A 27,458-nucleotide genomic window follows, 5' to 3' on the forward strand; every position below is an offset into this window, starting at 1 on the left:
AGTTAACGATCCCATGTTACAAGTTTTACCCACTCCATCCAAGTTGTGCTTGTTTGGGGCGCAAGCGAAGGGGATGATAACTATTTGTTCATTGGGCGTCCTAGTGGGGAATGTGGGTAGGCCTTAGTAAGGGAAAGAGGATCAAAGAGCACTCACTATGTAGTATGGAGGCCACAATGCACACTGCACACTTTGACAAACACACCACATGATGCTTGTCTTGATGTTGTCTTCTTGCATTATTGTGTTGGAACAGCACCAGAGCCATCATGACATACTTTTGCTTTGCTTTGTACTGCTACCAAAATCTTTTGAAAACCATCGCGTCGCCTTTGCGAGCTCAAAGGCCGCGCGCGCGCGCGCACACACAAACACACGGACCTGGGTGCTACCACTGGTCTTCTTTTCTGCAGTGCCGCCCTCACTTTTTGCATGTGGGCGCTCAACTTATTCTAAGGGAGCTCCCGCTTAAACAAAAAAGACTGCACGCTCTATCCAGGAAGTGCTGCAGAAAGCGTCATTTGACAATACAAAAAAGAGAGTGAAGCAGATAAGGTTATGTAAAGAAGCTCCCCGCATGCCCACCCTTGGAGAATGATAAGCATTAAGGCATAAGCATAAGCTTTGATGAGAAATGGGTTAGTTTCATTGCTTGCAGAAAGTGGGGATCGTCAACATAACTCAGGGTATTTTATCGGCGATCTCGTCACCATAACCTCAATAAAGACTGTTCACTGCTTTGTCCAATCCATCTGTTGCGTGAAAGAAGGTTAAGGAGCATTTTCTCTGTGCAGTGACATCTGTGGCATGAAAGAAGATCGAGCATCATACTTTATCAAGATAACTCAGAATAGCTTGTGAGCGATCATCACTGTAGCTTGAACGAAGACTGTCTACTGCTTTATGCAATCACATCTGTGGCATTAAAGAAGATTGCTTTGTCCAATGGCATGAAAGAAGTTTGAGAAGCACGGGTTATTTAGTCAAAACCTATTACCCTGATAGGGCTTTTTGATAGTTACGTAGTAGAAAGAGGATGTTCTTGCAATAAGGAGTCTAAGTCTACTCAATCAAGCATACCTGTCTCAACTAGGAAGATTGAAGAGCCGGGAAGACGACAACCTATTTTGAACTTCATAGTCATGCTACTTAATCTCTGCTCATGAGCAACGTTGGCCCATGCAGATCTTTGTACCCATGCCACATGGTTCCGAAGGCTGACATCTCTACATCGCTTGGTTTTGTTTACAAGCCAAATGCCCGATCCAGCTCATATGGACCATTCAACGAGTGACTCTCTAGCTTTAGAAGGTAAACTCGAGATCTATTTTACCAGTTAAGGTTTTTTTTTCTTTAGATTTCTTGGAAGGCCTAGACAGGTGGATGACTAGACACAGATCAGTAATGTGCTAAAAGTTTTCCTTCGTGCTCACGTTTCCCAACACAAAGAGGTTCCATTTTTTGCAAGGTCAGCTAGGAGTCAAAGGATGCTGTAGTACTTACGGTGAAGAAGTATGACAGGTTCTTTGCTTGGGCCTTGTTGTCCTGTTCCTCAGGAGGGCCTGGCGGGTGAACTAAATATGGAAAACTCAAAAGGCACCTTTGATAATTCTTGGAGCTTATGATCTGATTAGTTGTCCAGAATCTATCAAAAGATAGTGGTGCCGCTTTTCACTCATTCACACTCCTAACTAGTGTATTTGGTAGAGATACACACTCTCAATGACATGCAAGAGGTGTGCCCCCACTTTGCAATTTGCATAAGAAACCAGTTCAAAAAAGAAAATGGCGCTTGTAGCGAGTCATCCATCCTTTTCATACGAATATCCCAATATACATTTAACCACAGGTCCAGCTACAAATGGCTGAGATCGAGGCAAAATCAAGGCTAAATTAAAAGGTGTAGGTGCATGAGTGCTCATGTTGCAAGGCCAACCCCATGCACATGTGTGTGTACCAACTCTTGGTATTGCTATCTTAGTAGCCGTGGTGAAATGAATACGTGAGAAGGATCTCCCGACTACTTGGACTGCCTATGGACACACGTCGGACTAACCACCCGACCACCCGGTAGCACTCCCTTGCTAGGGCAGCATTCGAGGACGTAGGCGTGCACTTGTAAGACCAAGCGTCCCATAACACCCGGCTCCTCGAGGTGACCTCTCACACTCTTGACCTTGCGGGCTCACCATCGACACTCTGCCACAGTGGGGTCAATGATCTACAAATGAGGCCTTCGCCTCCTTTTATAAAAGTGATCGACCACATTGGTCGGGTTCACACTGCGTTTGCCCAGACATTGGACACCCATCCCGATGGTTTCATGGACTAGATCCCCTCTCCTATGATCGGGTTATTACATACTTCCCTCTCTAAGAACCATTGATGTCCTCATCAATGAAATCGGAATACTGCGCTTTCAAAGCTCGGATTGATTCTCAATAGGAAACTTTTCAAACTGACCCTTCCATTTAATTAAATATATCATAAGCACATAGGCGCGAATGACTAGTAGGGTGATCTGTAATGGCCTCTGGTTTCTGGAGTAATAGACTCAGTTTTCATATTCTCTTAAACATTTTCCTTATGGCTTTTTACTGTCACTTTTGTTGGTATAAACCATAGTTACCCGGAACGGAAAATCGGAACGGGGAATGGCAACATGCATGAAATGCCATTCCCTGGTACGGATACTCACGTCCAAAACACGGAACAGGGATCCGGAATGGGAAATTGGGATGGGAACGGGGACCTGAAAATGGCCATTCCCTGTAGCTATGGTATAAACTTTGCCATTTTTGTGAGTCTATCAACCACAACCCAAATGACATTATTGCCACAACTAGTATTTGGCAAACCAACAATAAAATCCATAGAAATACTTTGCCACTTGGCATCAGGGATTTCCAATGGATGTAGCAGTCTAGCTTTCTTAAGGGGCTCTGCCTTATGTAGCAGTCTAGCTTTCTTAAGGGGCTCTGCCTTATTGACTTGGTACTGTGTCACGTGCACATGGCTCTCTGTGCCACGTGGACATGCTTCATCGACTTCCAGAGCTAGTTTTCCACTTATCTCTAGATAGGAATGTCTAGAATCCTAGGAGGATTAATACCGGCAATTTGTGAGCCTGTTCTCAAGACCTACCATTTTTGTGAGTCTATCAAACACAACCCAAATGGGATTATTGCCACAACTAGTATTTGAAAAACCAACAATAAAATCCATAGAAATACTTTGCCACTTGGCATCAGGGATTTCCAATGGATGAAGCAGGCTAGCTTTCTTAAGGCGCTCTGCCTTATTGACCTGGCATTGTGTCATGTGCACATGGCTCCGTGTGCCACGTGTACATCCTTCATCGACTGCCAGAGCCAGTTGTCCACTTATCCCTACATAGGAGTGTCTAGAATCCTAGGAGGATTAGTACCGGAAATTTTGTGAGCGTGTTCACAAGACTTGCATGTTCGGACGAGTCCATTAGATTAGGTTTTTCAGTTTTGGAACCCTCTTGCATAAATGGTTTGTACACACGTTTTGACAGATGTTATTACACTATTGATTTGGGCGCCCCCTCTTCATGCTGGCTTGGCATGTTTACTCAGGAGCCGCCATGTGTCCACTTAGCCTCTTTTGAGTTTATTCCTAGTACCCACCGACTTATAAGTGTAGAGAGGGGGCCTAAATGACTTCGAACTGAGCCTAGACACCCTTTTACTGCTTGGATTCTAGTGCCAGTCAGCCCGACCAACTCGTGGCGACAAGGTCTTCCTATCTACAGGTGAAACTCTCGGCCATCGGCCGTTTCACACCGGCCACACAACGTCCGGCCATTTGCAACTTAAAAAAGAGGGTCCCAAAAATTAAATAAAATTCATTGGAAAGAAACCAACAACTAAGGTTAGCAGTTGCCACGTCCTTGTGACAGTAATTAGCAATTGCCATGTCCTCGTGACAGTGGACCCTCCGGATCAGCCGCAAGATATGTTTTTTCTTGTGGATGTTAGCACATGTTGGATTGCTTGTAGGTACTTGGTCAACAGTCATTGTTCATGATCTGATTTGTCAGAGATGTAGTTTGGAGCTTGAGTCTTTGAGGCATTGTTTTTGGGTTTGTCCATTTGCGCAGCGAGTGTGTGGATGACAGTTTGTTGTTTGTTGGTTAGAGTGGGCATCTATGATGGGGGTTTGTGAGGTGGGGGCAGTTGCATGGCTTTTGCAACTTCCAAGGTCACACACCTTTTTTCAAGGCTCGCGACAAATCCGGTCTTCCTGCTTACTCCCTTAGGATATCGACCAGGTACTCTACAGATGATACCAGATGCAGGTCATGAGTTGGATTTCTACCACCGTGGCGTAGTTCTCATCACGATATGTAGCATCATGCTTTGGACCATGTGGAAGGCTTGATGTGCCCACATTCTAGGCTCTCAGCCCTTCCCTACATCCATCATTTTGACAACCATTTGCACAGAGCTGGTGCATACGCTTCGCAGTCAGTGGGATTCTTCAACAGGCTCCTCTAGGGCAGTAGAGCAACATTGATGCGCTTTTCTTTACAGATGGGCGAGAGCGTCAGTTCTTTTCCATCGAGATCATGGCCACATCACATAGCATTATGCACCCCCACAGTGGTTCCGTTTACATTCATCATATAGGCGACCTTGATGTAGTTCACACCTTGTTACCCACTTTTGTACTTCCTCTGATAGGCCATTGTGCACCTGTTTTCACTATTGAGGAGGCACCACTTTGGAGATTGTGCCCTTGTTCAGTTGGTATGGGATCCTGGTGAGTGGTAGTGGCCTTCATTGCACGATGATGGAGCCCATCTATCCTTTTTAAGTTTTTTGAGTACTTTGTATCCCTAGGGAGGAAGCTTCTTGTCACAAGTTGGTGATGTGGCAACATTCAAAGCACAGGGGTTTAGGATTTTATACCTAACCCTGCCAAACTTACAGGACATGACCGAGGGGCCTAAAACCTAAAGAATTGACCAACTTGCAGATTGTGAGGGGACTAAACCTTGAAAGAAGGAGAACACCCTAAAATTGCGTATGTATGTTGACGTGGCAGCTGCTCACGCTTCATGGAAATCTGTATGGACAGGTTTGCGTGTTGCGTTGCTAGCTTTAGGCGCCAGATTTTGCATGGGGGATTGTTTCGGGCATTTCAGATTGAGGAGAAGCAGAGGAGCCCCCACTCTTGTAAGCTATTGAAGCAATATAAAGAAAGACCGAAAGGGGCGCCAAGGTTTTGGGGCCAGTGCACTCTGGGGGTGGAACTTTGCCACTCCGTGTCTCTTGCGTAAATTCTCTCTCTCTCTCTCTCTCTCTCTCTCTCTCTCTCTCTCTCTCTCTCTCGCTTTGTGTTTAGTTGTTTTGAAGTGCCAAAAGTCTGTTCCAATCTATTCTTTTTAGTTGGCACATGGTGCCCTCCCGTTACAACGGTATCAAAAGATTCAAAAGTCTCCTTTTTTGAAAGCACAATGATCCCTCAAGAATAGACAAGAGCAAGATGGCGCTTCTTGATTCTACAGAGTACCTGTAGCTCCTCCTTGACAAACCCTGCGACATACTCTTGAAGCATCCTCAATGGAACCTCCCGATTCTGCAGAGCTTTCAACAATTTCTAATTTACATTTTTCCACGTCTGTTGCCTCAGGTTTTTCCTCCTCCGACACCAGAAAGTGCAAGGGCTTCCTCTCGACAAGCTACACAGTCTTCTATTGCAATCGGGGGAGTTTTCATGAACATGGTGCAACCATCCGATTTCAATATAGTGGAATCACCTTTGTCACCATCTCTCCCAACGCCACTTGGGTATAACGGTTGGAGCCCGTATGCCTACCCCTATTATCCACATCGTGGATTTGCATCGCATCAACCAAAGGCTTCAAGGATGGTGGATCTATAGTGAAAGGTGGATCTATAGTGAAATCTCTCGGGGGTGAAAGATAGAAAGAAAGCTTTATAGTTCCTGCAACAGTTCAACAATATCTATGCCCTGGGGAACTACACTGAAGAATCAAAGATCTCTCAAGCCGCTACGTTTCTCAAAGATAATGCTATGCATTGGTGGCGTTCTATAGCTACCAAGCCGCATGCTCCAAGGATAGCATTATCTTGGCAAACTTTCAAGAATATCTTTGCCCGGAGTTACATGACATCCCTGTTTGAAGTGCAGCTTTTGGTAGAATGGGGAAAGTTTTAAGTGGCCGCCCAAATTTTTTTAAACCCAAATGACCACCCACATTTTAAGGCCAAGTGTGAACTACCCTTAGTCACTTCAAATGCCTTGAAACTTGTAATTTTTTATTAAATGAGCATTCGCCCGAGAAATCTACCACTTCACGTGGTGAACCCTCACGCACACTTACCCGTTATTAGAAACACCGACGGGCGAGTGTGACTTTCGTCACCGTTAACTCTCACTTGTGCGCAGAGTTCTCTCTCTCGTCTTTTACGTGCCTTGGACGTATTTTCCAAGCACGTCATCATTACACACTTGTTTCTCTCTATACATCTTCGCGCCATGGCGTCACACGATGCTTCTTTGCACAAGAATGGCGCCGCTAGCACGCTTCAACCAGTGGAGGAGACACCTCTTTCTCCTCCCGACTCCACACACACGCACGGGCTGCATCCCGAGGGCACTTCTTCTCCATCTCCCGTCATGAATGCATCTCTGGTGGCGGTGCTACAACACCAACTCCAGGAGATGCAACGGCAGCTCGTTGAGTTGCATGCCACGCACGTCCCGTTTTCGCCCGCGGCCATGAGTACTTTGTCTCTTCAACTCCATCCAGACCTCCTCCAAGGACAAGAGGAAGGATGCAAGGATGTGAAGAGACTGTCATTGACTCATGGCTGGCGAAATGGACAGCCTGCTTTGATCTGGCCTACGTGTGGTCGGCTGGGTTTCGACCTAAGCCAATGACTTGGGTAGACTTCTAGACGGTCTTTTACACTCGCTTCGTGCGGGTGGATAAAATCGCGTATTCCAGAAGCTGTTCAAGTTGGAGATGGGTAAGAAGACCTTGGACGCTTACTCACAGGAATTCAAGGATCTTGTCCGTATGACGAAAGCCTTGGAGGATTTAAAGGTTATTTATATGTTTGAATTGCTGCCGATATACCCAAGTCTGGTATTGCGGAATCATGTCACGCCATTTGAGGACATCAACAAGTTTGCGAAGAATACTTTGGCCGTATTAGGGAGTGGCCCGGTGACGGGGGAGATCTCTCACCGTGGTGCCTTCTCGTCAAAGTTTGAACACTACCACAAATGAAGCCGTCAATCAATCTACTCAAGATTCACGGAAGAAGTTTAAAGACAACGGCATAGCAAGTTGTCTTGGATCGATGACCAGAAGAGGAATCGATGCTATTATTGTCTTCAGACCGGCCACTTCCGCGGTGACCAGGATGGTTCAAAGCGAAAGAAGTAGCTGACCATCTCCGCGACGACAAAGACTTTGGTACACGTCATCGACGAACCAGGTATTTTATCTTGTTTATGATTCATAGATTTTTTCATATGGAAGCACGTAGATACTGTCAATGCAATGTCAACAAGACCGTTTTTGGTCCACATGATCTTCTCCGTGTTATAGGAGAGATCATTGGCCGAGACGTTACGGTTCTGTTCGACAACGGCTCTGCTCATAATTCTATTCCTCTCAGGATCTTAAGCTCCGGATTGTTTCCGCTGACCATCCGTATTTGGTCCGATATCAAGAAAGATAGAGCTTAAATCAGTGGATGAGGTCGTACCGCCGGTTGGCCTCCGCATTCAGCACTATCATGAAGTCTTTTGACTTCTGTATCATCATGTTCTTGATGAGGTGTATTATTTGGTCGAGGATTTTCTGTCCTTCGAGACCACCGATTCTGATTGGCTTCCACCGTCTCGTGGGCCTGATCTTGATCATGACATAGAACTTTTGCTCGGTAGCCATCCCGTCTCCTGGCAACCTTACAGGTTTAGCCCGACAGAGGAGGATGAGATAGCTAGGCAATTGCCGTCCTATCTTGTGAAGGGGCTATTGAGCCTAGTAACTCTCCATGGGGTGCTCCTGTTCTTCTCGTCAAAAAAGGACCGAGGGATGCGCTTCTGCGTGGATTACAAAAGTCTCAATAAAGTCACCATCAAGAACAAGTATCCATTAACTAGGATGGATGACCACATAGATCGACTCTTGGGTGCACAATATTTCACCAAGTTCGATCTATGGTCCGGATACCATCAGATATGGATACATCTGCGCAATGTCCCGAAAACCGTGTTTCGTACACGGTATGGACATTATCAGTTTTTTCCTGCCTTTTGGATTGACCAACGCTCTTGCAACTTTCCACGAGATGTTGAATGACTTATTTCGTTTGTATTTGGGAAAGTGGGTTGTTATGATTCCTCGACGATATTCTTATTTGTCGCTGGACACTTGAGGAACATTTGCGTCATCTTCATCTTGTCTTATGTACTTTAAGACGAGAGAACTTGTACGCAAAGCAATCCAAGTGTGAATTTTTTCACACGGAGCTGTTGTATCTTGGTCATTGTCATCTCGGCAAATGGCATCTGGATCAATCCCGAAAAGGTACGAGCGATCTATAAGTTGGACCGATGAGCTCGATCAATGTTTTCAACCATTGAACCGACCCGTTACATCTGCATCGATGTTGCAGATCGTGGATCCGAATAAGCCCTTTGTGGTGGAGACGAATACCAATGAGTATGCTATAGGTGCTCTCCTCTACCAGGATAGCCGACCTGTTGCTTTGAGAGTCGTGAGCTCACGAATGTCCAAACATTCTACTCCACACAGGAGAAGGAATTGTTGGCGGTCATTCATGCTTTGCAAATCTAGCACCATTGTCTTTATGGTGCCCGTTTTGTTGTGTGGACTGACCATCATTCATTGAAATATCTCTGTGATCAACCTGACCTTCGAGGATGTAAGGTCAAGAGAGCTGAACTCATGCAGGAGTCCGATTTTGAGATACGCTACCGTAAGGGTGCCACCAATCTGTGGCTGATGCCCTTAGTAGGATCTCGGAGGTGAATGCTCTTTCGTTCACTGATATTTTGATTGATTCCTTTCTTTCTCTGAGAGGGTGTTACCAGACAGACTCTCACTTTGGTGAGATTTGGCAACAAGTCCAAGAGGGGATTATGTAGCCCGGAAGGCATTGGCGATCCGGACGCCCGTAGGCTGGCTACAGAGAGAAAGACTGGATATAGAGAGAAAGATATCAAAGAAGTATTCTATCTATGGTGGACTACTTTTTAGGCAAGGCAAAGTGTGTGTGCCTGCTTATGAGGATATCCACAAGAACATTTTGTTTCAGTGTCATGATGCACCTAGTGCAGGACACCCTGGCATACACCGTACTTTGGCCTTTACTAGCCGGTGTCGACCGACTCGTGAAAATGGCACGTTTCATTCCTGTTCGCACCACCATAAAGACTCATGAGTTAGCTCAACTCTTTGTGGTGCAGTTATATACACTATATGGTTTGCTTGAAGAAATTGTCAGTGATCGTGATTCTAAATTCACTGCTAATTTCTGGCAAACGGAGTTCCAGAACTTGGAAACCCGCTTGTGTATGTCGTCCTCAGATTATCCCGGGAGTGATGGACAGGCCGAATGCACAAATCTAACAATGGAAGATATGCTTCAAGCATGTCTCCCGCCGTCAATTTGATTGGGAACGTTATTTCCCATAAATCAAATTTGCTTAACAATACTATGCATTCGGCTACGCGTTATAGTCTCTTTATGCTTATGCAATATTATGGGCCGAAACCACCGATCGCTAATGGACTCAAGAGAGTTAAAATGCAATCTGTAGCCGATTTTTTGCGGGCTATGCAAGAAATGCTATTGATCGCTAGGGAGAGCATCAGGACAGCTCACAATCAAGCTACCTTTTATGCTAACCAACATCAGAAACCTCAAGAACTCTAGGAAGGGATGTAGGCGTACCTAAGGGTACCATAGGACTCTGAAATAATATGTACCGGACTCTGTTATCTTTGCGATATCCTGGTTCATTCCAAGATTATCAAGAAGGTTAGTGATGTATCCTATAAACTGGATTTACCCTTTGGCGCTATGGATCATCCCGTGTTCCATGTGTTCCATGTCAGCCGCTTGAAAGAGCGCTTGGGATAGGATGAACAGGTAATTCCTCTAGAGGAAATCCCGAGTTTGGAGGATACCACTCGTTACATTCCACTAGAACCCGAATTGGTTCTTGATCAAAGGGTCAGGTGGTCTTGAAAGACTTCTTACCTCGAATACTTGATCAAGTGGAAGTCTCGACCTAAGTCGAGCGCTACATGGGAATTGGTAAGATCATTGAAGAGTTGTTTTTGTGGTTTCATTACCACAGGTATTGCTGAGGACAACAATTAAAAATAAGGGGGGAAGTCTTACGTCCTCAAACATCAGGATGCATTGTCGAGCCAAGTGTGAACATTGCCATGTCTTATGAGAGTCCTATAAATAGCGTGAGACATCTGGTGTGATCATTACACTCGTACTCTAGGCCCTTGGTAGCTTTACCCGCACACCGGTATTGGTGTGGGCTTGGTTGTATGGGACGCCCCTTGTGGTAGAGGCTAGCCCGTATGGCTGTCGGCTCCCAGGCTCGGGGGTGAGCTTGTATTGGCTCTATGGCTAGGAGGTGAGCCTGATGTCCGCTCGCTATGCTGGTCTATGTTTGGTTTGGCTTGTGTCATGTCTTGTGTGGAGGTTGGGTGGATCTTGGTAGGGACCAACACCTTGTCTGACACTTTGCCAACGAGAAACTCTACAGCAAGAAGGCGATGCTTCGAATGTTTCTAGATGGGACATAGCGCCTATGTATGTCCCAATAAAGGAGATAAGACTCTACTTCTTGCTAAGAAAGCCAAAACTGTAGGAGGACTTGTTCCAGATATTTATGGCATCTTTGTGCCCGATGCTTCCAAAGAATTGTGCAGAGCATATGGAAAGATCAATGGCTTCAAGGCACTTATCTTCTTCATCCCAGGAGCCATTTAGAATTTCATCCATCTAGAGTTCCTCAAGCAGATGGACTTTGAATATGATTACTTTGTTGGAGCACTAAAGGTTGAGTTAGCCACAGGACAAACTTGTAAAGTCGTGCTACTTATTGGTGTTCTCCCGATCACCATCCAAGGGTATTATGGCAAGGGAGACTTCCACATCATTATGTTAGGGCATTGCGACGATCTTTCGGGCATGCTTTGGCACAACAAGAACGATGCTATCATTTAGATCCGGAACCCAACCATCATTTTGGTGCAGAATGGAAAGTTTGTCATCCTTTGAGTTCAACTGGGACGGAGACCAACCCAGAATGATTCCGACTTTTTTTTCTTTTTCCGAGAAAAAGATCCTTCTGTTAGTTAATGAAACTGCCCATAGGGCTACAACCACCTCTATTAGAGGGGGCTACAACAATCATAAGGGGAGACTCTCCCAATGAAAAAACAACATATGTACAATGAGGCTAAATGAGCAGATAGGAGGAGAGAAAAGCCACACAGGTAGACTGTAGTGCCATCTGAGCACACTTTGGATCATGGTGAAGAAAGGCCCAAGGCGCCAGAGTCGAAGGAAAGCCTGTCTACGCTCCCGCATGCGGTCGGAGCTGCCTTGAAGTCTCTCGAACTGTCCCCTGAGAGTATGGATCAGCTCTAGCCAAAAATCTCGAATAGTCTTCGTTGGTGGCAGAAGGCGAGCCTCAAAGATGTGGAAGCGGCGGGCCCGCCAGATGAACCAGAGTGTCAGGCCACAAACGAGCTCCCAACACACCTCTCTCTCACTGCACCACTCCTGTGGAGTAAGCTCTGTAGCAGACTGGAGTGTACGTTGACCCCCTTGTATCACTATCATCCTGTTGGTGGAGGATAGCTCAAAATGTAATGCAGGGCCCGTGAGAGTGGACCAAGCAGCTGCCCCCCAAGTGTACTGCCGTGCAGTGGAAAGAGCTGGCATCAGCCGAAGGACCCGAAGCCAAACCTGCTGTGCCATAGGGCAGTCCCAAAGACAATGACGCTGACTCTCCATAGGATGGTCACAAGCTGCACATGCTACCGAGAGGCCAATATGTACAAGCCAGCTCCCCACTGCTGTAGCTCTATGTGCAACCAGCCACTGAACAACGTGACTCACCGCGGCTGTTTGGCGTCCCACAACCTCGCCCAAAAAGCTAACAAGAACTCAGTTGTGAGACCCTCCTCCTGCCAATGAGGTGCTGCAACAGCAGGACGAGCCTCTTTTCGTGCTGCTAGTATGTGACGTCCCAGTCTAAGAGTGTACTGAAAGAAAGGGACACCTGGATAGTCGGCTGAGGAGAAAGGGTCCCTCCAAAACCACTCTCCAGGATCCCACTGCACTCGTGTTAGTGGACAGCTCTCCCAAGCCCACAACCTCCAGTGGCCTGTCTCAAGAGCTGCTGGGTCAGGTCTATGACACAAGTCCTCCCAGAGATGCCCACAACTTGGATCCTCTAAAAACAACACTCTGCAACCTGTGGGGCCTCTATTGAGACTCTGTGTAATCGACCCTCGCTCTGTAGCTCGAAAAACATGGAGGGTACAGTCTCTGATCAAGCTCGAACTGCGATGAGGACCTCCATTCGCGTGAAGGCCCCCATCCATCTGGGCGTGCTGACTTGAGAGGTGTAAGCTACTCAGCTGGTACTGCCCCTGTGATGTCCTAACACATGCTCTGCACCGCACCCCTCTCATGCCCTGTATAGCTGGATGCTCCGAAGCTCCTCTGACAAACCTGAGAACTGTAGGCAGTCACCTAAAGTGCGTGCTGGACCCTCTGCCATGGGACCCCAAGAAACATGAGGCCTACTACCAACCAAGTGGCCTCTCACTGAGAATTTGGCTAACGGGCACAGAGTCTGAACCAAGTTTGTAACCCCTAGGTCTCCCATGTGGTGAGAGAACTCGAGGGCCTGTGCCTGCAGCCACTCCAACACTGAGTCCAAAGTCCACTTAGGCTGGTCCCTGCCACAAAGGGAAAAAGAGAAGCCAACCCGACCGTTGAGTCCAAGGCCTCTATCCCTCTAGCTGCAAGGAACAATACATGAACTCTGAAGCAAGCTGCCTCAAAGTCTGTTGAAGGGTCACTGATAAAACGTTTGAAGTCGTAGGCAAAGAAGTCCCACGGACGACGAATGTTGAAGCACGTCAATCCACGAGGAACTGTTGCTATGGGAGACGTCTGCACCAGAAGGGGGGTTCGCAAGAAAGGTTGTCCCTCTCTCGCCAAGCAGCTCGTGATAAAGGCGCTGCCAAGAGATCTCCTAGCAACCGAGGATGGTCCTACCCCCTGGGACGGCTGCGGGGCAGGAGCGGGAGGAGATGTGGAAGCAAGGGGGGTAGCAGGAGAAGGAGGAGTGGGGGGGCGGGGAGCGGCAAAGGGAGAAGGGCGAGGAGGAGGAAGGAGGCGGAGGGGAACTCGGGCAGGGGGGGGGGGCTGTCGGAAATGAGGCTGAGGTGGAGGGTGGAGCTGGAACCTCGTCGTGCTGAAGAGGGTCGAAACGGTTCCCTGTGGGAACCCACTGCTGCTGGCCTGAAGATTGGGGACCACTCTGAGTGCCAGGTTGACGTGGTGGCCCCTGTCGATGCCAACAATGAACCTGTTGCCAACCCTCCTCGTTGCCAACCCTCCTCGGCCTGAGCCCCAAGCTTAGAGGGTGGCTTTGCCTGCGTACCCTATGACTCTGTCTACTGTTGCTGGCCAGTCCTTGGAGGCTGGGGCTGAGTCAGAGGTGTGTCAAAGTCGACGAGCGGAAGCGTAGAGACCTAGGAGAGTGAGCACGAGAGAGAGAGAACGAGAGAGAGGTTCTCCTGAACCAATCAACCTTGGCAATGAATAACTGAATGTGTATACAATGGAGGCAAGGGGTTTGACAAATAAGTAAAATAAATACCTAAAAGCCAAACTAAATAATGGGATCACATTGGGCAGTTCACTTGAGATGCCTAAACTTTAACACCCTCTCTGTAGCTCATAGTGGACATCAATAGTGAGACCAAGTTGATGAAGTAGCTACCATGGACACCCCAATAGAAAGCCGCGGACTACTGGATACACCTCGGTGTTGCTCTCCTCAACTTTGTACCTGAAAGTAATGCCATCTTGAGCATGAGTTGCCTTTGTAGAAACTTTGAACTGTAGACCATACTACGTCCAATAATCCCCATTCGTGAACTGTGAACACATCACGTCCAAAATATAAAACTCCAAGATAATAAACTGTTGGAACAAATCCTGTCCATAATTTGACCAACAACAATGACTTGGCTAGCCCATCCATAGTGTTTTAGACGTCTGATTGGTTCCCTGCCAGATGCATGTGCATTGAACTCCGACCTACGGGTCCAAACACCAATAACTTGAACTCCAACACAAGGGTTCAAATTAATTATAGGGAGCAGTGCTTGCCCCTCTGCCACTCGCAAGCCTCTCTCTGGCTGAAGTTAGTGGTGACACCTGTCATTTGACTAGAAATCTGATGTCGAGGCCACTGTGGCCACCGCCACGAGTGCCATGTCAATCTCCTCTGCCAAATCTTTATTACCGTAATCTCTATCCAGCTTGCCTTTGTCCTTGTCTATCTGTGAGTTCCTACTTTTGCCTTTGGCTTCAAACTCTTGAGCCAAACAAAGTGTCAAAACGCAACCATGACTGTGGTCGTACCTCCCGGATACCGAGGCAGCTAATTGAGTACTGGTACTGCCATCCTTGTCCAATTGACCTTTACCGCTGTCCTCTAGCGAACTCCTCCTTTTGCTTTTGACTTCACAAACTCAAGCCAAACAATGTGTCGGGTTCCTTGAGAATTGGGCTGTTGCATAGGCTGCTAAATGGATCGTTGACGATCCGTTATCTATAGCTTTTGGTTGTCTTTGGTTGATGTCGTCTGGCCTCGAGCAAGATAGGGACATATTGAAGTTGCAAGATCTGGTAGTCGGGTACCTTCTCGCACTCCAAAAAATGGCCGTACAAACCAAGTTGAAAAAGATCCAAGCCGATTCAATTCCACCGCAAAGGGAACTCCACACGCAATGGGCTCCGCACAATCTGCTATCCCTCTCTGAAATCCGAAACTCTGTCACCGATAGCCGCTTCGCACGTTTGCCCTATGGTAGGCCTCGAACAAATCCAAAGCTCCACAATAACTGTGCATAGCAAGGGCTAAGAATTCCATCCAAGCCGATAAAAATTCCTCAAGCCGCTCCGTACTCACTGCAATCCGCCTCGACGTTGCCGTGCGGGAGCTCTTGAACAAATCAAGGCTCCACAGATTAAAACTTTTCCTCGCCCTCTCTGAGCCGCCAAACCGGAACTCTTCTAGTTCAAGCCGCATGACTTCTCCCTTTCTTCCTCTCCTTGTTTCTCCGCTCCTCCCTAGACGGAAATAACTTCCTAGCCGCTTCGCGTGTGTCCAACGAGCTCCGAAATCCACCGTCCAAGAGTCTCCTCTGCGAGGCTACGAGTCCCTCGAACTATGCACCTTCAAGGATGCTCTCCAAATCCCATAGCCCACAGCGTTTCAAAACGTTGGGCTTAAAGCAAGAAGGGGACCAGTGTCGCAGTGCGTTTCAAGACGCAGTAGAGGACTGTCATTGAGGGGAGAGGGCCGCAACGTTTCAAAACGCTGATGGGAGGGGGCAGCGTCGTCAGGGCATGCAGCAGGAGGATGGAACCGACAACGTTTTAAAACGCTGTCGCAGGACAGGGGGGGGGGGTCAGGTGCCGGCTAGCAAAAAAAAATTGCGTTTTGAGATGCCGATTGGGGTGGTGATCGACGCCGCTGCCGCAACAACATTTTAAAACGCTAGGAGCAATGGAGGATTGTGTTGTCAGTGACAAGTTTTCTTCTTCTCTTTGCTCCTCCACGCCAAGGGCTTCAAGAAGCACAGAGCTCTGATACCATGTCATGGAAGTGTAGAGACCAAGGGGAATGAGCACGAGAGAGAGAGAGTCTCTCCTGAACCAATCAACCTTAGCAATGAATAACTGATTGTGTATACAATGGAGGCAAGGGGTTTGACAAATAAGTAAAATAAATACCTAAAAGTCAAACTAAATAATGGGATCACATTGGGCAATTCACTTGAGATGCCTAAACTTTAACAGAAGGTCGGGGTCTCCTCTGTGGACAGGCCTTCGCAAGATGCCCCATGTGACGACAAATAAAACACTGATTCCGGAGGCCCGAATACTCCACGCTCTGACAGAACGAACCGCCGCTCACCCGAGGAAGTAGGATGACCTTCGGGAGAGTGTGGGTGTCCCTAACCAGAACCCGTATAGTGGGAATGCCGGCCGCCTTGGCAGCTACAGGGGCTGCCATGCAAGGTGTCTCCAGGGTAGTCCCAATCTCTGAGCCTATCCTAGAAAGGAGCGGAAGGTACTCCCTTTGAGATGGGCAAGTTTGCCTCCTCGACAAGAACGTCGGTAGCTTGGTCGAAACCATGGCGCCACTGTCAAAAGTGTACCCGAACTGCTCGGATGGCCAGGGGGCTCATCGCAATGACCTTGGACGCCATCTCGGGAGTCTCAAACTCTATTTGGTAGTAGCCACGCCCGAGAAACTGAACATCGAGAATCTTTCCCACCTCTGCTAAAAGGCGGGCTTGGAGGAGATCACCCACCTCTCCTCTGCTAGGACAGGTGCTGATGATTTTGCAGATGACGAAAGTCGCCTGGAGGTGCTCCACCTCTGCTGCGAGGCTCGCTTGCTCTGTCAGCGTAAGAGCAAGTCGGATGGTGGGCTCTGCAGGGTCGGGCGAGGGGCCTCCATCTGTGTCTGCTTCTGTGATAGAAAGGGGCCGATTGAAGACAACCCTTTGAAAAAATTCCGGCAAGTAGAGTCCAAGAACACTACTCATGAGGCTAAACAGAGCGAAACCTCAAGGAAAGGGAAGGGGGGGGGCAATGGATGGAGTGCAAAGGGGGTGGGCGTGCAGGGGGAACTGAGGGATGGCGGGCTGAGAGGTGATGGGTTGGATGGATAAGGGACATCGCACAGGCAAACAGCGTGCAGGTTGTGTAGCGTAGGCAGGGGCAACGTGCAGCTGGGGCTGGCGCAAGGCAGGAGGGGGGGAGGAGAGGGCGATGCTTGGGGGGGGGGGGCATGGTGAAGGGGAAGCGAGCGTAGGGGTAGCGGGAGCAGCAGCGAGCCCAGCGATCTGAATCAAAATGATTCTGACTTTGTTTTGTATTTAGATACTTTTTTAACTCCATTTGAGAATATTGTTTCTAATTTTTAAAAATAGAACTTGTTTGTTTTGAACTTGTCTTGGTGCTGATTAGATGTGCTTGATTCTGGTTTTGATGCTGGTTTCAATGGTGTTTGCAAAACCTTTGTATGACGTAGGCTCCGGTTTGGGGACCATCTAGTTGTATATGGCCTCTAAACGATGAAGCATGTGGTTTGGGGAGCATTTAGTTGTAAGTGGGAGCCTTTGAGCGGCGTAAACTGCGGTCTGGGGATCGCTTGGTTGTATATCTTGGCCTCTGAATATCTCATGGCCCATATTTCGGTTCTAGGGGGGAGTATTCATGGGGGAGTTTATGTCTTTATGTGTTGTGATTGCATCTGTAATCATTTGTGATGCATCGTGATTTTGTAAAGCATATGACATTGGTGCAATACTTCCAAATTGGGTGAGATTGCTAGGTATGTGACTTAGTGCTTTAAGACACCCCTGTAAAGATGAGCGCGGTTTGGGTGTGGATGCTTACTTCGCTACACCGGAATACCAAGAGCTCTGATTGAGGATGAGATGACTGGATGACCTTTGGATTGTGGAACTAAAGAATCTGATTGAGTTTTGCAGGTCTAATCATGGACAATTCCTCTTCTCTCAAGAGAGGGTATGCCACAAACTTGTGACGTGGCAACATCCAAAGCATAGGGGGTTAAGATTTTATACCTAACCCTACCAAACATAGGACATAGATGAGGGGCCTTAAACCTAAAGAATTGACGAACTTGTATATCATGGCCAAGGGGCCTAAACCCTAGAAGAAGCAGAACCCTAAAATTGCATAGACATGCCGATGTGGTGGTTGCTCGCGATTTACAAAAATTTGTACGGACAGGTCCGCATTTTGCGTGTATGGGGGGTGACAAGTTGGTGATGTGGTGTGCCCAATTGAGGAACTAGCCGAGAGGACAAGATTTGAACCAAGGACTTTAAGATTTGGCCGTGGGGCCTACGGGGTTAGAACTTAAAAACTCTTAACTATGCCCAACTTATGAGCACTAGTTGAGGAGCCTAAACCCAAAACATCAAAATCTTGAACTCTGGCTGACATGATGACATGGTAGGTTGTACGGATTTTGGCGTGAGCTGGCAGATTTTGGCAGTTTTAGCGCGGGCTTTTGAGAGCAGATGCTTTTGGGTGCCATGTGATTTTAGAATTGAAGCTTTTGGGCATCCTTTAGAGTTTTGAGTGCCACTCTTTCCTGGAGCATTTGAATGGAGAGTTTCGGAGAGAGTTGGACCCTCAGGAATTGTACCTTTGCGAAGCTATAATAAAGAAATACCGAAAGGGGCATCAGTCTTTGGGCCAGTGTGTCCTGGCTCGGAACTCCACCGTGCTGTGTGCACTCTCCTTCTCTTTGTCTATTCAAGTTCAATTTAGCTATTTGCAGTTTCCGTTCTTGTGTTGCTATTGATTTCTCGCTTGGAGTGTCCAAGCCTGTAATTGTGGTATCGAAGCTTAGAATGATTCTTCTTCTACGGAGGATCCGATACGCTCTATAACACACAAGGGTTCTCGTGCGGAGAATCTGTTAGAGACAACAATCCTCTAACTCTTGGTCTGCGGGGAGATGAAGAAAAGCTGAGTTTGAGCGTGGGAATAGAAGAAATCAACGAATATTTTAACAAATTTTTGATGGGGAATCTTGACAAAGCGGAGTACAAACGTCAACTGCAGGTTGACACACGTATGAACAGATTGATTATGTACTCCACAGACCCGAAATATGTGAGTCACTTGAAAGAATTATCCACTTGATGAGATTCACTCTAGATGGCCAGAGGCCGTTGATTCTCCTCTCAAGACGGTAATGAAACAGAAAGCAAAGCCGATTGGAGAAAAGGGATACCGTACTCGTAGAAAGAGCTCGACAAAGCTCTTGAAAAGAAGATGAACTAGTTAATGAAAGGCTTAAAGTACTCTCGGAAGAAGATTAGATTAGGGGATTTCCTTGGTTATTGGTGCAGGGGGTCGACTTTCGAGGTGATAAGTAGATCCAAGAAGCTTGCAGGATGAGTCAAATTTTCTTCGTCTTCAGAGAGCCTCGATAGTTCGTCGTCCTCTAGTTCAAGAGGGGGTGAGAAAAAGCAGAAGCGGAGAAAAATCCAGAAAAGCAGGAAAGAAAAAGTCACAAAAGCAGGAAAGGCAGTTTTTGAAACAGTCTAGAAGGCATAGGGAGCCATCTAGGAGTTTAAAGGAGGAGACTCGGTTGGTGACAGTTCAAACAATGAGCAAAAGGACATGAAGACCAAGGAGTTGAAGGATGGGGGTCAAGCAGACATGTTTCCAGGCTACCAGGACACCCATCGAGCCCTTGAATTCATACAACAGTTTGACGTCGCCTTCTTGGAGGTCTTTTCTCTGAACGCTCCAAGGTGCAAAGAGTGGCATCTTACTTGAAAGGAAATGCATATACTGTCACCAGCGTGTGACTACTATCTATCCTTTTTGTTGATTTCTTTCCTATTATTTATTTATTTCCACTTTTTGGAAAAGGCCCCTCGGGAAATCTAACTGCCTTGCATTGCATAGCTAGTGTGGAACTGTTCGAAGGGAGTCCAGGCCTGAGGGCAAGAGAGCACTAAGGTTGGACAAGGACTATGGTTAGCCAAGTGGGGTCATTGACTAGCCAAACTGGAATCCTTTGTTACAGAGGCTACATTTCAGTTCTGGGTGTGGCTGCAGTGTACAAAGAGGGTCGGATGACCTAGAAAGATACAATGGCAGCATCTCCTAAAATTTCGGGAACTGCTATTTTGGGACCTGAAAATGTCTTCGCGTCATTACGTGCAGTTTGACATGGGGATCATTTTGTTACTCTGTGGCCAAGTCAACAGAGGCTGCAGGTGAGATATTTTTAGACCCGAGGGTCTAAAGCGGGAAAATGCACAAATGAGTGACACTTGGCACTTTGAGGCCAGTTTACTACTTATAGAGAAGGCAAAAACGTGATTTTCAGCTGTGAGCTCATTTTCAAGTTTCCTATCACAGGTTAAGAGCTATGGAGTGCTTGCTTTCCCTCCTATGTACAGTGCGGTGCCAGGAGTGATGCCCTGCACGCTACGCACTGCCCTCTCTCTCCCCTATGGCAGTATGTTATGCTCCTCTAGTGGGCTTTTCATTTGAACAATGTACAGTTGTGTGGGTTCATGCGCGATTGCCGAGGCAAGAGCCTCTTGCACAGGTACTGGATTAGATAGCGGCTAATCCCCCGCAGGTACAGGTGAATTCGGAGAGGTTTCACGCCAGAAATCTCGTCCGATTCAAAGGGCAAGTAGCCCTACAGGTGCGGGAGCTCAAGGACTTGCCACGGATGCGACCGGCATGCGAAACGGAGCCAAAAACAGTGAATGACAGCCTGCTGTGTATTTTTGCAGGTTTAGGGTTTTGCCCCTAAACGGTCTCTAATACCCCTAGGAGGTTCGGGGACGCGAGGGGACCGCTGTACAGGTGATCTGGCGCATTTTCGGGGCTGAAAACAGAGAATTCAGCGTGCTGCAGATTCTCGCCAGGTTTTGCGAAGTGCCCGTATGCGTCGGGAAAGTCATTCCATGCGTGGGAATACTGACTGTGAAGGGTCCTAGTACAGTTATGTTGCCGAAATCGGGCCGGAACAGTTGGAATTCAGCCAAGTTTGTGCGGGGCAGCTTGTAGGGAACCACAACGTTTAAATACCGAAAGGGGCGCCTAAGTTAGGGGCCAATCTGGTGTCGGTCTACTCATACAGGTGCAATCTAGCAGCCTATATCCCTCTCCCCTTTGTTGTGTCTTGAAAGTACAGGTAAAGTGGGCGACAAATTAAATGGGTGAAAGCAAATAAAGTTTAAGTCTAAAGTCTACTGCCCTTTTTGGATTGAACAGGCCGGTTTCACATACATGGTGGTCTACTCTGTTATTGCACAGAGAAGCACCCAAGAAGTGGGTTAAATTCAAGAGAGTTTTCACTTCTGCCTGGATAAGGGAAGAATCTGATGAAGGTGTCATCATGGCTTGGCATCATTTGAGAATGACTAAGAAAGACACTTTGGATGACTAGTGCCCGAGGTTATGAGATAACTATTTGCCAGTGTCCTTGTTTTTGAGGGTCTTTTTGAAGGACTTGATTGATTGGTGTTGCTCTGGTTTGCCAAAAGAGATTCGACGGTATTGTCCGTAACATAAGTCTAACTCCATTTAGAGACTTATGGGACATGCCAAGCAAGGTTTTCGTATGCATGCCGGCTCATTGACCTATCCTACGGACAAGCCAGTGTCCACCTCAACGGGGCAAGAGTCTACCAGGGAAAAGAAAGAATGAATGGAACCAGATGAGAGTTCATCAAAGAATTCCGAAGAAGTAAGGGAATCAGCTGATAGTACATCGAGGGTTCTGACTAAGCAAGGGAATCAACTGATGGTGACGATTGAGATTTTAGTGCCAGTGGATAGGGTAGGCCAGCGGGGCTACGAATAGGTCACATGGCACAAGAAAAGAACAGAAAGGTAAGCTAGGTCTACGGGATACTTTGGTCAAGGGCACTTTTTGGCTCTCGATGCAAAGTGGATGGGGGGAGGAGAACATTGCAAATTCTCTTTAGTGAGTTGTACCTTGAAGCTTTTGGATTATTAGCAATGTCTATGCCAAAAGTTATTAACAAATCGATAGGTTGAATCTGGTGTGATGCGGACTGGCACAAGAGGGGAGCCACTCCACTCCTTTGTCATAGATTTTCTAGATTGAATAAAGTCACTAATTTCTCCTTGAGTTTTTAGGGATACTAACAAGTTGACAATATTTTGCGGAATGAATTTATGAAAATATGTACATTGACTTGGAAATTTCCTAGAATTGAACATGCTCTTTCATGTGTGCATTGTTAGAGTCTACGATCGGATGGATTGTCTGCAACATTTTGTATGATGAATGATTTAAACTAGACATCTGTTAGAGATCATCGAGATCTAAATGTGATGGCGAAGTGAATGAGAACTGAATGAGATTCTTGCTCATCAAGATTTCTATTTGGATGAGATGACTGGACACTATCGTGAGTGCATCAAGAGTTTCAGAAGGATGAGATGGCTGCACAGGGATCTAGGTGCATCAAGAGTCATGGACGGGATGAGATGGCTAGATTGAATGATTGGAACACAATGCTTAGTGTGAACTAAGTGTGTGATTTTGTAAACTGTATGCTCGGTGAATGTAATGCCTTGTGGGGACGGTCATGGGCATGGTTTGCTTGAAATGTGAAAAGAAAGGATATGAATGTGATAGTAACAAGATTTAGTAGATCAAGACATCCGTGAAAAGATGAGCGCGATCTGGATGTGATGTCTAAATAGGTTACGGTGATCATGATTTGTGTTTGAGACCCTCGACATAAATGTGATTGATCAGTGACTCATGTCTTTGTGAAAGTGGTGGACTTGTGGATTCTGGTGTCTAATTACATAGAGTCAGTGTCTACTGTAGAAAGTTTGTGTTCTTTGGCCGTTTTGTAGGCGTAATTGAGGGTGATCACAACTCTTTTAAGAGAGGGAAATGTCACAAGTTGGTGATGTGGCGTGCTCAATTGAGGAACTAGCCAAGAGGACAAGAACTGAACCAGAACGACTTCAAGATGTGGTTGTGGGGCCTAGTGGGTTAGAGTTAAAAAACTCTAACCCTGCCCAACTTATGAGCATTGGCCAAGGGGCCTAAACCCAACACATCAAAAACTTGAACTTTGGTAGCAAAAAGAATTTTTGCAAATTGCACCGACATGATGACGTGGCAAGCTGTGCAGATTTCCGTGTTTTGTGATGGCAGATTTTGGCAGTCTCAGCGTGGACTTTTGAGAGCAGATGCTTTTGGGTGCCATGTGCTTTTAGAACTGAAGCTTTCGGGCATCCCTTGTAAGTTTAAAAGAGTCATTGAAACCGGCCCGTAGGGCGGTAGACTTTAGCTTTTATCCGATTCTTTACTTGCTAAACTTTACTTGACTTTACGACACAGAGGAAAACTTCACGAATAAAATTGTGACTGGAATTAACACCTCACACAAACCACGGCTTGGCAGCTAATGTGCTACCAAGCAGACAATGACACCGTGTAGTAGGCCCCAAAGACTGGCGCCCCTTTCGGTATTTCTTTATTCTTATAAAACTTAGGAGAAAACGTGCAAGTTCTGTCACAAGACGGGCACCACGTGCCAATAGAAAAGAACAGACTGAACAGACTTTTAGAACAATTGAACTGAAAGAGAGAGAGCACACGCGACACGGAGTGGCGGAATTTCACCCCAGAGAGTATTGGCCCCAAACCTTGGCGCCCCTTTCGGTATTTCTTTATATTTCAACAACTGAGTACAAGTGGGCACTCCATCCCCCGCACCTTCGTCCACAAGCATGCCAGAGAATGAGCCCATGGCCTCATATTTAAAGGCCCTAGGCCCAAAAGAAGTTTACATGAAAAGTTGTCAAACTCAAAAGCATATGGTCCAAAAGCAGATGCCCAAAAGCTGCGAGCGTGACTCACGAAAATCCGTACAACTGCCAAGTCAACACAGCTAGAGAAAATCTGCGGAAATCTGTAAAGTCTGCCACGTTAGTAGTGCAAAATCCGGAAATCCGTACTGTTATTGCCACGCCATCAGCTCCACGCGCGCGTGTGTGTAGGTCCTGCTTTATTTTATTCTCTTGCGTCACTTGGGCCCCATCAGACAGGGTCCCATAAGTTGGTAGTAACTTCTTCTTCTTCCTCTGCTTATTCTTAGGGTTTAGGCCCCTCAACCGGGATGTGCACAGTGGGTCTGTTCTTCAATGGCTTGATACGTCAGCAGTTTGTGACATCCCATCCTTCTTGAAAGAAGTAATTGTCTGCGATTACAGCATATCTGCAAAACAACTCAAGTTAGCTCAAAAATTTCCAAGGGACATTCCGAGGGACAATCAGTTTGCTCTTTTTTTTGCTAAGGAGTTGGCTTCTCCTTTCGACTCTTTTGATCAAGAAGTTGGCTTCTCCAAAATTAGCAAGTTTGGCTTCCGGTCCTTCGTTTGATGCCAGCTCTTTCAGCACGGCAGTACACTTGGGGGGCAGCTGCTTGGTTCACTCTCAGAGGCCCTACATTACAATTTGAGCTATCCTCCATCACCAGGATGATAGTTATACAGGGGGGTCGACCTACACTCCAACCTGCTACTCCACAGGAGTGGTGTAGTGAGAGAGAGGTGTATTGGGAGCTGGTCTGTGGTCTGACACTCTGGTTCATCTGGCGGGCCCATTGCTTTCGCACCTTTGAGGCTCGCCTTGTGCCACCAGCAGAGACTATTCGAGATTTTTGGTTGGAGCTGATCCATACTCTCTATAATAAAGAAATACCGAATAAAACTCAAAGGTAAAACACATGAGATTTGGCGAACTTGGCTCGCTGCTGTTGTGAACTCTTCGCTGCGCCATCGCCCCCCCCCCCCTCCCACCCAGCGCTGCCCACCGTTGCCTTGCCATCTCGTTGGCTGCCTCCCCCCTCCTGCCTGCCCTCAGCCCCCGCTGCCCCCCCTCGCGCTGCCCCTGTCCCAGCCCGTCCGCCCGCCCGCCTTCAGCCCCAGCTGCCGCTGCCGCCCCCGCCCTCAGCCCCACCTTTTTTGCGCTCCCTGCCCGCTTGCCACAGCCTGCCCCCCCCCCCCCACCTTGTTTGCGCTGCCTGCCCGCTTGCCACAGCCCTCAGCCTCACCTTTCCTGCGCTGCTTGCCCCCCCCCCCCCACCTCGGCCCGTTCGCCCGCCCGTTTGGGTCCTTCTCCTCGGTTACTCCCTGCAGTTCGGCACTTTCGGCATTGTTTCAACTCCTTGGAGCAGTGTTGGTGCGCCCAATTGCAGCGCCCTCTCGTCGTCCCCTTCTTACGCCACAGCAGTAGACACAGATGGAGGCTCCAGCTTCGCCACAAAGAGACTCGCTAGAAGCCCCCTCGCCCGACCCCGCTGAGCCCACCATTCGACTTGCTCTCTCGCCTACAGAGCAAGCGAGCCTTGCCGCAGAGGTAGAGCGACTGCAGGCGACCTCGGTCATCTGCAAGATTCTCGGCACCCGACCTAGCAGAGGAGAGCTGCGAGACCTTCTCCAGGCCTACCTTCTCGCAGAGGTGGGAAAGATTTTGGATGTCCAGATTCTCGGACGGGGTTACTATCAGATCAAGTTTGAGTCCTCCGAGATGGCGTCCAAGGTCATAGCTATGAGTCCACTGGCCATCCGAGCATCACGTGCCCACTTTCGACAGTGGCGACATGGTTTTGACCCAGCTTCGGATGTTCTAGTAGAGGAGGCATACATCCCCATCTCAGTGTGCTTTCCGGGTTTACGGAGGGAGTACCTACCACTTCTTTCCAGGATCGGTTCCGCCATTGGGACTGTCCTGGAGACACCTTGCACGGCAGCATCAGTAGCTGCCAAGGCGGCTGGCATTCCCTCAGTTCGAGTTTCGGTCAGAGATACCCACACGCTCCCGAAGGTTATCCTTTTACCTCGGGTGAGTGGGGGTTGGTTTCGACAGAGTGTGGAGTACTCGGGCCTCCCGAACTAGTGCTTCATTTACCGACAGATGGGCCATCTAGCGAAGGCCTGTCCACGGAGGAGGCCGCGACCTGCACCACAGCCTCAGCCCCAGTCTGCCAGGGCTGGCCCGCAGCCACAGCCAGCGGCATAGCGTACAGATGTAGAGCCACCCTCCGAGCCTGGGGCTCCAACAGAGGAGGGGTGGCAGCAGGCCCGTGGCCATCGATGCCAGGGGCCGCAGTATCAGCCTGGCACTCAGAGTGGCCCTCAGGTGCCTACTCAGCAGCAGTGGGTTCCCACGGGGAACCGTTTTGGTCCTCTTGAGCAGGAGGAGATCCACGCGCCAGCCCCCACCTCCGCTTCTTCCTCGACAGCCGCTCCCCCCTCAGAGTTCCCCCCCTTTGCCTCATCCTCCCCGCCGTCTGCTCCCGTCGCCTCTCCACCTCGCCCCTCTACCTCTGTCGCCCCATCCCGCCTCTCTTCTCCTCCACTCTCCCCAGCTCCTTCTCCCCCCCCTCCTGCTCCAGTTCCTCAGTCGGCTCAGGAGACTGGTCCCTCTCCGGCGGCTAGGAGATCTCTTGGCAGCGCCTTTGCCGCGAGTTGCCTAGCAAGAGAGGGTCAGCCCTTCTTGCGGCCCCCTCTGCAGATTCAGACATCCTCCCTTGCAGCCATCCCTCGTGGGCTGACGAGCATTGACATCCGACGCCGCTGGGACTTCTTCGACTACGGGTTCACTCGTTTTCTCGGCGATTCCGCAGCAGACCATGAGGCAGCCTGTTTCAGGGTCCATGTTTTGTTCCTCGCCGCTAGGGGGACAGAGGCCGTGGACTCAGCAAGTGGTTTCTCCTTCCCCCTCTGTGGTAGGGCCGAGACAGAGTGGTCCCTTGACTCAATGGTGGTATGGTTGCATACACAGGTCTTAGAGTTCTCTCACCATATGGGAGAACTTGGAGTTACAGATATGCTGCAGACTTTGTGGCCATTGGCCAAGTTTGCGGTGACACCCCCAGACTCAGCAGGATGTAGGCACATTGTGGTGTACTTCTTTGCTGATACGCAGTGTTTGCCTTGCTATGTATACATTCATGAGGACTCCTGGACAGAGGAGGTTGCGTTACGCACGGCTCGCTCTGCTTGGGCTTGGGCTAGGCACTCACTGCAGTCACGCCTATCTAGAGGACGCTCGGATGCGGATTACTCCACATCCAAACCTGCCTTGAAGATAGCCCGTCTTGCTGCTGCGGCAGCCTCTGTTCTCTCTCGCTCCCCATGAGGATCGTCTCATGGAACGTGCAGGGACTAGGTGGGCCCCAGTTTCAGCGACAGCGGGGCCGATTGCGTCAGGAGCTTCAACGTTGCCTTGTGGGAGGAGAGATTGATCTCCTTATGCTTCAGGAGCACCATCTGTGTGAACCGCATTCGGCGATGTGGTCAGATTTTGCGTGGACGTTATGATACCTTTTGGTCAGCTGCTTTTGGACCTGGAGGCATCGAGGGTGGGGTATGTATGACTATTGCGGACTCATTGCAGCAGGCCATTGTGGGCAGAGGGATTATTGTGCCAAGCAGGGCTCAGTGGATTACTATGCAGGTTCAGGGTGGCCTTGTGGGCTTCCTGAACATCTATGCACC

The 27,458-nt window shown here is 48.3% G+C and overlaps 1 protein-coding gene across 7 annotated transcripts in view; it reads left to right on the forward strand.

Annotated features, from left to right (window-relative positions):
- Positions 1 to 262: 262 nt before the first annotated feature.
- LOC147448692 (auxin response factor 6-like) overlaps positions 263 to 27,458 on the forward strand; it is a 104,502-nt gene continuing 77,306 nt past the window's right edge. For 3 of the 7 annotated variants that reach the window (XM_086521232.1, XM_086521233.1, XM_086521231.1), the window contains exon 1: positions 267 to 1,311. Coding sequence is in view for 3 of the 7 variants with exons in the window: in XM_086521230.1 (XP_086377356.1) it covers positions 1,257 to 1,311 (55 nt within the window). In the remaining 4 variants the exon portion in view is untranslated. Of the gene's footprint in view, positions 1,312 to 27,458 lie in introns of all 7 variants that reach the window. The other 4 variants (XM_086521230.1, XR_015189378.1, XM_086521229.1 and 1 more) reach the window with 4 other exon arrangements.

Source organism: Adiantum capillus-veneris, chromosome 10 (genome assembly GCF_014529385.1).
Source record: "Adiantum capillus-veneris isolate H3 chromosome 10, ASM1452938v2, whole genome shotgun sequence".
NCBI lineage: Eukaryota > Viridiplantae > Streptophyta > Polypodiopsida > Polypodiales > Pteridaceae > Adiantum > Adiantum capillus-veneris.